The sequence below is a fragment of the Misgurnus anguillicaudatus genome, chromosome 2 (assembly GCF_027580225.2).
Source record: "Misgurnus anguillicaudatus chromosome 2, ASM2758022v2, whole genome shotgun sequence".
In the NCBI taxonomy this organism is placed as follows: domain Eukaryota; kingdom Metazoa; phylum Chordata; class Actinopteri; order Cypriniformes; family Cobitidae; genus Misgurnus; species Misgurnus anguillicaudatus.
The window spans coordinates 23,956,453-23,971,344 of NC_073338.2; the positions used below are offsets into that span (position 1 = coordinate 23,956,453).

General features: G+C 36.0%; 1 protein-coding gene across 1 annotated transcript in view; it reads right to left on the reverse strand.

Moving 5' to 3' along the window:
- kiaa1217 (KIAA1217 ortholog) overlaps positions 1-14,892 on the reverse strand; it is a 47,125-nt gene that overhangs the window by 29,875 nt on the left and 2,358 nt on the right. Inside the window, exons 2-3 of the mRNA XM_073875131.1 lie at positions 6,890-7,170; positions 1,343-1,538 (exon numbers count right to left, since the gene is read on the reverse strand). Of these exons, the coding sequence (XP_073731232.1) occupies positions 1,343-1,538; positions 6,890-7,129 (436 nt within the window). The 5' untranslated portion in view covers positions 7,130-7,170. The remainder of the gene's footprint in view (positions 1-1,342; positions 1,539-6,889; positions 7,171-14,892) is intronic.

Genomic DNA, 14,892 nt, shown 5'->3' on the forward strand with positions numbered 1-14,892 from the left:
CCTGTATAAGTTTCTTTGTTCTGATGAACACAAAGAAAGATATTTTAAAGCTCACATAAAACATGCTGTTTCTGCATTTCTGATGTTAATCTGGAGTACCTATAGAGTAGTATGACATCCTTTATATCTCTGAAGAGTCTTTAGTTTAATCAGATTTATAAAAGAAAGTTTAGCTTTACAGAATCTTTCCGATAACGTACGAAAAAATGAAGAAGGAGGAGTTACTACTGCGGGTGGAGTGAGTACGAGTCATGCAACACTATACAACACTTATAACTTATGATTCACTACATGTTCGTGTCATTTATATAATATGCACGCGCCTATTTCCAACATAAGACAGAAGTCTTACTTCAGGCATGCATCTCATGACTCGGTTGGGAAAATCCAGCGCATCAAACACACACACGCAAAACTCCGCTGCTACCCCGGATAATAAACTATATCCATTGTTTTCATAAAGCTGGCTTTCTTCTCCTTACATCCAAAAACACACTTCATCTTTCGTGCCATGGTTGAGTTTTGAAATTAAACAAACTCTAGCGTCTCCCGCTGATTGACGGGTGGGCGGGGTTTTCCGGGGGAAGTGCCCATATAAAGAAGTGATACGTATAGAAACCCCTGAAACGTCAGCTGGACCCATAATCAAAAAAACTTTCCGAAACTTGTACGAACCCTGGCGAAGTGCATTCGACACAGAAATACTCTGTAACACGCCCAAATGCTTTTTTGACACTTTTCATACGTTTAGCATGAGGAAACAACTCTAAAACTGTGTTAATAAGTCAGAATGCTTGAAATACCATTGAACCCCCCCAATCAACAAACCAATCATGAGCCCCATTCACTTTGAATATAGGAAAAAAGAATAATATGGAAGTGAATGGGGCTCATGAACGGTTTGTTTACAAACATTCCTCAAAATATCTTCCTTAGTGAAAAAGGGGAATCCAAGGCACTCTTCATATATCAAAAAATATAAAAAGCCTTTATTTAGACAACATTAAAAACATTAAACTGGGCAGCAACCAGCAGTTTCATGTTTTTAATGTTATAGCCATGTCTAAATAAAGGCTTTTTATATTTCTTGATATATGACGAGTGCCTTGGATTCCCCTTTTACACGTTTTGCATAACCCATACCAAAGAGCACCTAACCAATTTTTTCTAAACTAATTTCTTTAGCTATTTCTGTTTTTTTCTGATTTCATATCTTCCTTAGTGTTCATCAGATTAAAGAAATTTAAACAGGTTTTTAACAGCATGACAGTGAGTAAATGATGACATAATTTAGATTTTTGGGTGCACTTTAAGTTGTGAAGTCATTGATACAATACCGTACCTAATGACCTATCCTTGGTCTGGTTGTTTGACTTGACCACAGGCAGGCTCGCCCGTGAGCGGCTCCCTCGGGTGAAGGCGGAGAGAGCTTCTCCCTCCGACATGGCCTCCAAAGAGCTGAGGCAAGCCAATGAGAGAGGCTCCCCTGACTCCCCTACAGCCGACTGAGGAGTCACACTGCGCACAGAACTCCTGACCTACAAGATAACACAATGAAGACATCAACATGCCATCAACAAATACTAGATCTGATATTAAACAATTCACAGATGACATTGTGTCTAATAAACCTACTTTTTCGAAACCCTAAAGGTGCACATTGAATTAGCTTGTGTTTTAAATTTTACTGAACAGTGTCAATGTGAATGTCAAGATATGAGCAGAGGTAGCCTACAGTCATAAACTTTACTGCTAAAAAAAGACGAGTAAACAGAAAGGTCAGAGAGTGAAGTGGAAAGTCGGTAAATGCTATTTTGTAATGCCACAAAGTGGCTAGAAAAATATGATTTTATAGTTCTGCATTCACACACAGAGGCTTGCAATTTGTGTGCATAAAGGTACAAAAATGAAAACAATTATCTGCTAATAAAAGAGCAACAACAACACACATAAAAAGGCTAGGCAGCGGTCTACTTTAGTGTTTCATGACACAGAAATATATGACTGTCAACACGTCTTTAAGTCAATTACAGCTCAGTTCTGTAATTTAGCGCGCATTAAAAAAAGAGATTTATGTCCTGACAAAAGCAGTCAACGCACAAGGAACGCAGTTTTAAAGAAATTACCCTTCTGTTGCCTATTTATATTTGCAAACCGTAGTGCATCCGTGCATATGTTTGTTCCAATAATACCCTTAGGGCTTAAACAGACAGCACATATAGGATGAGTGCATTGAGGATGCGTTCTCGTCCTGAAGCGTTAAGTCAATGTTCTCTTCTCAGCAACTGGAAAAACCGACAAAAGTCCACATATTCTGAGTTTGCCTCATCACAACGGCAGCACGCACATTGACCTGCTCTGACATGCACGCCTGTCGTATTACCACCCTGCATGACCCGAAGGAACTTAATCCTTCTATACTGCACTGCCTCATTTTCGTCTGTGGTTATGGTGACACCACAAGTATGAGGTCAGCACACAATTACACCTTACGCTTTGAGTCTGAGACAGTCGACTCATTTCCTTTAAGAGGTTCAAGCCACATCTGTAAACACCTTTATATTTATATTACCCATGGAAAGAATTTAAATCACATTGGATAAGCTCAAGCTTTAAGTGTGTTTTGATCAAACAATGCCCTATTGTGTCACGCCGTTTACCATACAAAACACTTTGGATCTTACGTCTTGTGTTATGCAATCTTAAACTTAACTCGGTTCTACTTTGACACCAAATTCACATTTACATTACTTTACGGGAATGCATATTCTGTAACTTTGGACAATGAATGCCTGAATTTGCCCATTATGTAGGCGATGTCAGGCAAAACCTTTTTTCAAAGTCTGTGTTGACTGATAGAAAACATGGCTCCTGCAATTCACCAAAACATCCCAAAGCCCCCCACACTAAAGGTCCAGGCCGAGACTTGACAGTGATGAATATGAATTAGACGTTATCTTTGCACAGGTGTTGTATTGTGGGTCGGCTAACAATCGCTCAGGTGTTCACCGGAGCAGGAGCGAATAATAGCCTTTTATCATCACCATTTGATCACTGCACCAAACTGTGCCCAGATTTATGATGCATGAATAGAGTTACTTCCAGACAAGCATAATTCAAGTGTGCATTAAACATATCATATACAAAGAATACATTTCTAAAGCTTACTCAAGAACTAAGACATCATACTAAATTTTTATTGAGTCCACTACTTTTAAGTTGGCGATCAAAAACAGCCACATGTGTTGAATCTGTGAAAAACAGACTTAACACACATAAAGCATACAACATAACATACGTTTGCACTCGGACGCTATTGATGTGTCACCTGCAGAATGCAGAGATATAGAGAGAGGCCTAAATACTGCAGGTTCAAGCATAAGTGTCCACATTAGGGGAGCAGGCTGCACGGTTCACTGCACCCAATCACAGGCAGAAATATAACCAGAGACTTTATCTGAGCAGGTCTGATGCCAGGTCTTTGTCAGGGTTAGATAAATCTTATTTTTAATTTTCTGTAAAAACAGAATATTTAAAAAAAATAAGATGAAACATACATTCCCTCTGAAGGGGGGTGAGTATTATTCAGTGCCAGGAGGCTGACAAAATCAAGATGCAAAATCAAGATTACAGAAAAGAATATGATGACAGCATATGTAAATGATAACATAAGAATAAAAGGACCCGGAGAGTAGATATTTTGAGCTAATTAGTTATAATTTATTACTATACCTAGTTGTTTTGCATAAAATCAAAAGAGAACCGGTATGACAGCTTTTCTGTTTACAGATTCACTACACATCAATCCCTCTCTCAGTTCATGCAAAAATTTATTAAAATCGTTTATCAATCCAAAAATTTACCTTTTGGTCTTACTTAATGCATTACCAAAACATTTAACACCCATACAGCAAAAATAAAGCCTAAAATAATTTTAACTGAACGAGTTGATACAAGCCTACTGTAAAAAGAGACGCCACCTGATGCGCTGAAACAAAAAACAGCTTTCATTTACGATGATTCACGGTACCTGGATGCGAAACGTCCACTGTGACACTTCACTCAAGGATCAGGACATAATCCAAATATTTAATAGCAAAAACAAGCAAGTATCCTCGGAGGTTCACAAACTTCTCTCCGTCTCAGTTTGCTGCAAAAGTGCGCGTCTCCTTGAGAACCGTGACATCAGCAGGTGTGTTGTTCGGCTTCATGAGGCGCTGCGCAGACAGCCGCGGGATAAACACCGCGAGAGCGAATCGAAAGCACGGCTCTCGCGATACTCTCTGTCATAACCCGAATAGTATGCGCAGCGCCCCATGGAGTCGAACACACCCAGTGGTATCTTCACAAAGACACTGCACCTTTATGAACTTACCTGAAAGACTTGTTAGGCTGCCTAATTGTGGACCTAAACAGGTTGCGAAATGTATATTAGTTTCTTATTTACGAAATCTGAATTTGAAGGAATTCGGGGTTTGGTTGGGGACGAAATTAGGGAGGGCTAAAACTACATTTTCTTTAAATCAAACAACGGTGGTACCTTCAAAAAGTATATTTGACAAAAAATACGCAATTAAATAAAAATGGAAATACAAAAATATACATATTAAATATGCGTGTATTGTACGCTTACAGGTTTGAAGTTTAAGTTTAACATTTTATTTTCGCATGCTTGCTTCTTCATATAGATTATATTTTTTGATGTCACACTATAATTAATAAACAATCACTCACTGCACATATGAATATATGTTGTTGCAAGATTTTTAAAGGCAAATTCATGTAAAGTGTCAGTGCTTTGGTTTTCAGCTGTACTTGAGCGCAGTCATATGGAGATGGGGTGGTATTGCATTTCCTCTCTACAAACATCATATGCTTCCAAATTCATGTACGTCAAAATCATATCATGATGGTATAGTTTTTTCATTATATATATATATATATTAAAGTTATAGTAGTAACCCAAAAGTTTAGATCTGACCCAACAATGAGTTAAAGCAACCTAACATTTTGGGTCAAAACAATCCAGCATTCCCCATCAAGTTGGTTTCCCCCCTTTTTTACTCGACACTAGGTTCAAAATAACAGCGTATTTAGAGTGAACCATTAGTTTAAACTAATGAATTAAATTTATAGGTTAAGTTAAACCATCAGTTTTATCAATATTTGATTTTGACCCAACCATTTTTAGAGTGTAACTGTCCAACTCAAACCTATCCAACCAACATCGAAGCCATGAAAATGTCAAGCGGAAACCCACAGCAATTAAAATGTCAGTGCTCATTTATCTGTCAAGAGTTAGATATATGTATAAATCAGAGCAGGGATACTCAGTGTGCTGCAAAAATGAAATATGGGAGATCATAAACATGTGTGGACACGGACCCAACCAATGTTGCCAACTTAGCAGTTTTGTTGCTAGATTTAGCAACTTTTCAGACTACCCAAGCAACATTTTTCCCAAAAGCACCAAGCAACATTTTGCATTTATTTGGTTACTTATAGCAACTTTTGAAAAGTGACTGAAATCTTAAGAGCATCTATAATTGTTGTAGATTTAAATTAACTACCAATACAGTGCTTTAATTGTTGTTGATTGTTGTTAATTTCACAAGTTAAAAAGAAAATAGACTACAAAAACTATGATATTTCAAAAGAATGAAGCGTTATATTTAATAAAAATATAAAAATATCTGATCAAAAAGCTCATGGGTTTCTATTACTTTTACAAATAGCCTACCATATATTTACATTTTTTCAAATAAATCCAAATAAACATATTTTAAATAATGTTTTTGCTGAAATGGCATGCCAGTTTGACAAAACTCGTGCATTAAGATGTTGTTGTATATATATATTAATTCAAACAATTAGATGAAATATACAATCACCTTCAGGAGAACATTATCAAATAAAAGATATAAGTCAGAGAAAAAAAGGAAAAAGGAGAAATAAAAAACACAATAAAGGGGTATGTAGCATACAATCAAGGAAAAAATAATAACAATAAAAATATAAAAGCAATGAAGGAAAGCTATCTAAGTTAGGTTGGAGTCCATAGTAATATATTGTATCTAAAAACCTAACACATTTTTTTATTGTTAGTCAAACAAGCAGCAAGCAGTGAGTCAACCTCAATTAGGAAATGTGAAAAAGTAATTAAGCCCATACATTTTTGCTTATGGATAAAAAATTTGCCAAACAAAATAAAAAAGTTAAATAAATACTCTTTAGATTTGTTGGCAGAGTCTGAGTAATAGCAGATAGTATCTTTCAAGCTAAAAGATTGTGCAAAGATAGGTGTTTTCTTTAAATGGGAGTACAAACTTACAAGAATAGAATAAATGTATTAATGTTTCCTCTTCGTTGCCACAAAATATGCAGGTACTAGGAATATCAACATATTTGGAAACAGGTAAGTTAACAGGACATATTTTATGCAGGCTTTGCGTTGATATTACATAATGACATCATCAAGCAGTGACGTCACAGCATCATTTAGCAACTTTTAGGAACAAATCATTCCGCCTTTTACAACTTCCTCTAAAAAAGTTGGCAACAGTGGACCCAACTATCAATAAAGTATTTTATGTGAGGCATCTACTCAAGCCCTAATGACTTGATGTAAGTAAAAAAAATGAAAAGACTAATGTAATGTAGTTAATTGACTACGACCAGTACACAAACATCAGCGATCTATTGGTGTCTAAAATGTTATAGTCCATCATTGTAAATCTTTCTGCTCGTTTCTGCTAAAACTTTGCTAAATGACCAGAAACCTAGTTTTTAGTAGAACTAACAATTCAGTTTCTGAAAAGTACCAACAATATTAATAACTGACTGCATAAACTTCATCAGAGAAATTAAGATCACTTGAAGCTCAACTTACCTGCTCTCTAAATCTTTCCTGGTGGCCCATGATGACAGAGGCATGGTTGGGATACTTCAGTTTCAGATGTTCAAGAAAAGCCTCTCTCTTATGGTCAATGCTGTACGACTGCATGACGATCACATCCCCAGCGGTGCGAGGCCCTCCTACTGTGTGTCTTCTTGGCACGGTGCGTGAGGACCAGGGCTCTGACTGATCGATCTCATCTGTCCTGCTTTGCTTTCTGCTGTGGTCGTCCATATCCTCCTGGGAGCTCGGCCTCTGGTTGCTTTTCACTGGCTCTTTGATTAAAGGCATAGGAAAATATACAAAGGAATAAAGATTAGATAGGAACACTCAGCGGGCTGCTGCACTTGGCTCGAACTCTGCAATTAATTAGTGTGATAACCGACACAGTCAAGGCAATGACCGGCTTAGAGTCAGTCTTCTGCTGGCCAAGAGAGCAATTATTAAGCTACAAGCAGACCGTTTGTTTCCTATAAACAGCTTGCACTTTGCAAAAAAGTCTCGGAGCAGTGTGATGGCTTGTTATTGGTCTTGTATGTCTGCATGACATTGAGGCCCTCCAGTCGGGAGTCAAACATTGAGCAGAATAAGGGGTCAATTCCCCAAAACAATGTGTCAGATAGCCAATCACACATGAGCTCATATACAGGAAATATACACATACAATTAATAAGATTCATTCGTTTTCATAATCTGTCATTGTGTGCTAATCATATCAAGCATAATATGAGATTAATAAGTGGAACAATGAATTATACTATAATATTGTTTAATTTTATTTTACAACAATATTACTTACAATATTAAGCTTCAAAAAACGCATTTAGTTACAGTGCAGTATATTAATTGTACACAACTCTAAACGTTTACAAATTACATTTCTATTATATTTCTTTCAGCTGTAGTGGAATAAGAAACATCACAGAGTCCAGAATAAAATTATTTAACCCATAGCGCTTAAAGATTGTTCCCAGAATATAACTGTACATTTTCCCCTCATTATTGGCTATGACAGATGCATTTCATCACAGGAAGCTAATGAGAGACGAGCGATAATCAATCTTAATTTCCTTTCTCATTGTCATTTCAGCTGGAGCCATACAGTCTCAGGATGCTTGTTAGAGAAGATTTGAATGCTTATAGTATCTGAGAAGCTGTCATCAGGAGATAGCCAATACTCTGCGGTATATGTGCAGTGACTTTTGTATCTTTTGCAGAGCAAATATCTTCCCTCTGTGGATAAACTTCACTGGGAAAAAGGGAAAGCTGTTCTATAGATCAGAGCTAACAAAAGGCAAAGATGACTCAACCATGGGTTGATAAAAGGAAATAAGCCAGCTTTTTTAGAGTGCATGTGTTCATATACACCCATATGTGACACTGCCTGTAAAAACCCAGCTAAAGTCATTTTGGGTAATTTATTGTTTTCTACATAAAATCATCATACGTAATGTATACTGAATAAGAATAAGATCATATCAAAGATTAAAATCAATGTAAAAAATCAATTAAAACCAAACTTTGATTGAGAGTTTAGCCTGGATTTTACAGACAGGGTCACATTTCTCATAATGGAAAAACAACACTGTCATTAAGAATGAAGAAAGTCAGAACACAATATATGATGTTCCAACCTTCATTTCTTTGCACATATTCTCCTTAAAATATATACCATAAAATAACATTAATAATTTGTTTCATTTTTGTGAAGAAAGTTTAACACAATGTCTCTGTTGTGCAGTTTTAAGTTACATTTGTACTACAAAAAAGGAAAATTATATAAAAAGAGAGATGATTTCACATTTGTGGGGATAAACACATCGGGCGGCCCCTGAGAGGAAGTCTACAGTTAATGTTGTTCAGTGCTCATAGATAACTGTTGTCCAGCTGTTCCTGTGGTAATTATACATGAATGCCTGTGTTTCGATTGCATTAGCCAAACAATCACACTCATCTGAATGCTATCACGCATAAAAACAGATAATAATAACCCTGCAATGATTCTGAGGAACGCAGAGAACTGAGCACATCAGTGTTGTCATGCACGTCTTCAGCATTTGTTTTGGTAATGTTCTTATTTATACACTGTAAAAAATCCGTAAAAAAACACGTTAAAATTCCACCAGCTGGAGTGCCGGAAAAATACCGTAAAATAATGGGTATAATAAATTACAGAAATTTTCCATATACAAAAAATACTTTTTTTCTGTAATTTAAAATTTTTCAGTCTGTTGTAACTGTTTTACCTCTAGCCATACAAACCTATATGATTTTAAATATTATATTAACATTATTTAAACATTAAATTTCATTTTATAATTTGAACATTAAATGTTAAATATCTATCCACCCATTAATTTATCCATTGTCTGTATTAGATTTATATTTTATTGTCTTTTAATGACTTCAACTCAATAAAATATGGACAAACATTATCTCTAGAGGCCTTAAAGAAGCCCTTGGCACATTTTTGTGCTTACATAAGATTTCCCACAATGACTGTGTGTTGGAATGCTTTTTTAATGTTCTTCTAATGACCAAGTGCTGTATTTATTTATTTATAAAAAATACAATATCTTTCCATTTCCTTTGAAAACCAGGCATGTCATTTTCCAGGCATGAGAAGTGACTTCATGGAGAGGATATCCTCTATTCTCCACGCACAGATGTTGCTTATGCACCTGGGCCTCAATAACAAATGTGTATCTTCACAGTTAAAGTTAAAAATATGGTGGTACAGTACATGCAGAGAGACCATAAGGCATAATGTAATTTTTGGTTGAACGATTCAAGCTCAAAGTATTTAAAAGTTTTGCGTCGTCCGTTAATATGAAGTTGTATGATAAGTTCAAACAGGGACTCTATGCTGGATTCACGTGTCATCGCTCCATATTAAGCTACAAGCGTAGACAATTTTAAGAAGCTGAAGGACTCACAGGCTTAGTTTAAGGATATTTATTTTTCTTTAGAAATGAAATGTGGATTTCTCTTTCGTGAGAGGTTTAGAGAGGTCTGTTAGTGTCACAGTCTGTGTTTTTATTAAGAATACAGCAGTTATGAGCCGTGTACACAGGAACTTAATCCACCTTAAATAGGGCCATTAGCAGAGCACAAGAGATTCATTCAGTGTGTGTGCTGTTTCCTAAGAAAACAAACAGCCATAGATGTACAGCATGGAGTTTGTTACTGTATATAGTATGACAAAAATGAAATATTCCCTTCTAAGAAGTTAATAACTGTGCATGATAAGAGATTCACTTTAAACAAACACTGCACAACAAATCATTTTTGGTTTGCTTTTACTGTATAAGATGATCTATTACATGTTAAAAGAAATTTTACATTATCAGCTGGTACATGTCACCAATACTTTTCACCTGCATTACCTGATAGCTTATAGGGTTTGGATAAAGCGAATTAACAAGTAAGCAGTGTTGTTTTATTTGTTTATGTTAACACATTTATCCTTCCTCTCAAAGGACTCAAATAATGACACGTTGGCCTGTTTAAACAGATACATGGGTATTTAGATTTAATGTAAATACAATTTTATGTAATACAAAGTGCAAATTTGCAACTGTAAATCATTCCTTGTGACACAATATGGCATTTTAAATAAAACAGCTAAGCACTGAAAACAGGAGTTGAGTTTCTAAACTACAATATTGTATCTCTTTGGTTACCACAATTAAATCTGATGAGCGCCCTCTAGCGTTTAAAAAGATTATTTTTTTAATTCATATTTTAAAAATGAAATGTGGAATGCAAATCATTAAAAGTTATGTTTCTTAATGTGCAATAAATTGCTTTATTTTGTTGTAGAAAATCATAAATTCAATGATTCATTATTATGTTATGCAAAAATACTTTATAATGCAGAAGCAAAGCCTAAAAACCAAAGCCTTTATTAATATAATAAATGCTTGAAATGTTAGACTTTTCTCTGCATAAGCTTGACACATTATTAGGAATGTGCCTTCCTTGTAAAGCTTTTTCTGACCTTGCAATTATTTTGGTTCACCCCTCTCACAGTCTAAAGCACACAGTGTCCATGGAAACTTAAAAAGTGCTGTATTGGCCAAGAGTTACAATGTTTCAGTGTAGCTACAGCATATTCAATCCACACTGTTCAAACACACAGAGCTTACACTTTTTGGAAAGCTGGGAAACTTCAGAATGTTCACCCCTGTGTTACATCAAGACTTACAGTAAAACTGACTGTACTGAGATCAATACATATATATCTTTAAAATGAGCACAGAAACTCAGTCTGGCACAGAAATTTAATCATTGGTGGGTTTTATCAAATTGGTTTTTACCATGGTTTTGGTAGATAGTTGAAAAATACAAACAAAATCTTTCTGTTTACATATTAGGCAGCTCTCATTCTTTCCTGTGTTTCAATGATTAAAGAGTATAGGAATCTTTTATTAACCTTGTGGTACATTCAGATCAGGACACCAACATCAACACCAGACAGGAAATATCATCCATTCCCCAACCCACCTTTTCCATGTATTTGACCTTCACTGTTTTCCTGCCCTCTTTGTAATTTACACGCATGTATACACACAGATGTACCTAACACACAGCTCTCATAGCACAAGTAAAACTATCAACATAGAGTAAAATCCCATGCTGACTTCACCACTCTAACAATTCAGCTGTAAAACTGCAGTCTACCACTAATATGCCTAATAGTTTACAGTGTAAAGCAGCTTTGAAACAAAAGTGAATGCAACATGACCTCACGGAAAGTTGTGTTATAGAGACAAAAAAATGTATTTATGTGTGTTCATTGCACGAAATTCAGCTTTTTTTCGTGCCTTGAGCACGAATGTGTTTTTTACATTTTTATAAATAGTTTTTCATGTCCTTGGCACCACTTGCTTTTTCGTGTCATTGTATGTGTTGTTTTATCATTTTTTCCCTCCTATTTTTAAATCATTGTCGCTTGGGGAGAGATTTGGGGTTTGGGTTAGGATGTACTTTTATGTATTGGTTTCTACATGTTTTTCTTCCACTTTTAAAACTATTTTCGCCTGGAGTTGGGTTTAGAGTTGGGGTTTGGGTTAGAATGTCTAAAAATGTAACAGAAAGTGGTTCTAACCCAACCCCAAGCGACAATTGTAAGAAAATAAGGAAAAAAACAATGAGAAAATAATACATAAAATTAAATGAAAAAGAAAGTCGTGCAACACACACAAAAAACTATTTATAGAAAGACATTCGTGCTCGAGGCACGAAAAAAAGCTGAATTTCGTGCCATGGACACAAATAAATTTATCAAATTTTGCGTGACTATTACACGACTTTCCATGAGATCAGTCTGGTAAAAGCATTTTAATTAAAATTGATTTGAATTGAATCATTATGAAATTGTATTAAATCCAGAATTTTAAAGACATAATTTTATAGACGGTTTCAGGCAGTTCAACTTAAACAAATGGCTTTTGCCCAAACCTAACCTCTGGTAGACTTCCGCAAACAATCTATAACAAAAGAGCCTTATTTCTGATAACAAGCAAAATAAATAACAAGTAGATAGCCTTAGTTCAAATCATAGCTAAAACGTATCCACTACTACACTGAGCTAACGTTACTGTGTAAAATTAACTTATACAAAGTTAGCTACAGATCCTTGAATTCTTGCCTGGCTGCCGAACCTCTTTGCACAGCAGTGATCAATGCTGGCTGCCCGCCCCTCATCTTAGGAAACTGGAAAACATTTTTATATTTTATTTTATTTAAGGTATTTGTTCCAGAGGTCAGTTTAGCCCCTAGCCAGTCCGATAAACAAACACAGACTGGAATTTAACTTCAGGCCAGGTGCGTAACTGTGCACTGCAAAAAATTATGTGTTAATTTTTTACACATTGTGTGTGTCATGCCATTTAATGCGTTATTTCATGTAAAATAAATGAAAGGGACAACACAAGTTGTGTTAAAAACAGTGATGGGAGTAACGCGTTACAATTAATTCTGTTACTGTAATTCCACTACTTTTAGCGGTAATAAACATGTAACAAAGTATTTTTTTTTTAAATCAAGTACAATTAAAAACGCAGTTACAATAAGTGAAATTTAAATGAGTTGGTTACTTACGTTACTCTATTTTTGTGATAAATGAACACTTGCAGACAAGACATTTCTGATCTAACATTGCAGGACCATGGGGGGCGGCACAATGAATAATAACACAGAAGGTGTGTTAGTATAGGGACGACACATTAAGTGTGGCAAACACTGATGAAACCGTCTAAACAGTTGTATTTAATACTAATAGTTGGATTTAAAGGTGGGGTGCATGATTTCTGAAAGTCAATGTTGACATTTGAAATCACCTAGACAAACACGCCCCACCCCAATAGAATCTGGACCTTCATTTGATAGACCCACCCCACACATACGCAACCCAGGCAATGATGTTGTTTAGTAGACACGCCCCTTATTGCTGATTGGCTACAAGTGAGTTGTCGTAGTCGGCCCAACTTCCTTTTCCAAAGTGTTTTAAAAAATCACGCACCCAGCCTTTAAAATCTCATTTCAATCTGATATATTACTCTGATGTTTTCCCAATTAATCAATGCTGGGTAAAATTTAGCCAGCATTTTCAACATATTTTATTTCAACTTATTTTTTAAGAAGTATTTTAAGAAGTGACAACATAAGAAGAAAGCTTAATTGCTGATATTATGCAGGAGCTCAAAGATGACATTTCAGTAAGCTCAACATATTACCATTTATCTGCTATGCTGTTAAGTTACTTCTCTCTTTTAAAAACATTAGATCTGATTCCCCTCAAGCTCAGAACAAATTGCAGTGTTGTTCCCTGACAAGTGTGATTCATGCAGCGAGCTTACATGAGAATGTCAAAGCAGAAGCGTAAATACAGCTATGTGGACTTCAGCCGAGTTAAGCCAGGATTCTGCAGTACAAGAGAACACATAAAGCTCATTAAAACACATCACACTCATCAGTGTGTAAGCAGTGTGAGCCAGCAAACGCAGCATCTATATACTTGCGATGCATTGGATAAAATGAATCTCTATTCATGAGAATACATTTTTCATAATTAACAAATAGTTACATTTAACCACAGTTTGATACTGCCCACCTCAATCTAAACCCCCACACCTGTTGTTGATCATATCGGACGCCCATGCTCTTTACACTGGCAGAGTCATGTCGAACACAAATCCTGACCCAGTCAGCAAAGCAGTGGAATGCAACCCATCCAGCGGCCAATCACACAAATGCTTCGGCTCAAAGGATTTGGGATGATGCAGGGCCATCGGTATTTCGGCAGACCTCAACAACAATTAAGCCTCATCAACCAGTGCTATTTCATAGACCATTTAGCTGGCCCACAGTAGTGCCCTGCATTCTACACCATTACAACAAATGGGAGTCAAACCGCTGTTAATGTAGCACAAGCGTCTCATAAGAACTGAAAAAGACCTGAAACCTTTATTCCAACCCAACACACTGTGGCACACTGTATGTGGTTTACTCCAGCATACAAGTCAATGGAAATACTTAATTTAGTGAATGATGATAATATGTGTTCCTGTCTGTGAAATCCTGGCAACTCCACTTTTTTTGAAAATATGCTAATTTTCTAGCTCCCCTAGAGTTAAACATTTGATTTTTACCTTTTTAGGAATCCATTCAGCTGATCTCCGGGTCTGGCAGTACCACGTTTAGAATAGCTTAGCAAAATCCATTGAATCTGATTAGACCATTAGCATTGCGCTAAAAAATAACCAAAGAGTTTCGATATTTTACGGAATTAAATGTTGCAATTTTCTAGGCAGATATGGCTAGGAACCAGGGATTGACATTAACTTTTTTGCCCACCAGCCAAAGTGGCTAGTTGTTTTCCAAAGTTACTAGCCACTCAGCATTTTCACTGGCCACAATTTTGTTGCTGGTAAAATAAATTTTATATGATTAAACTTGACTTTGGCATCCTAAAATGACTTTAATTCGAGCAA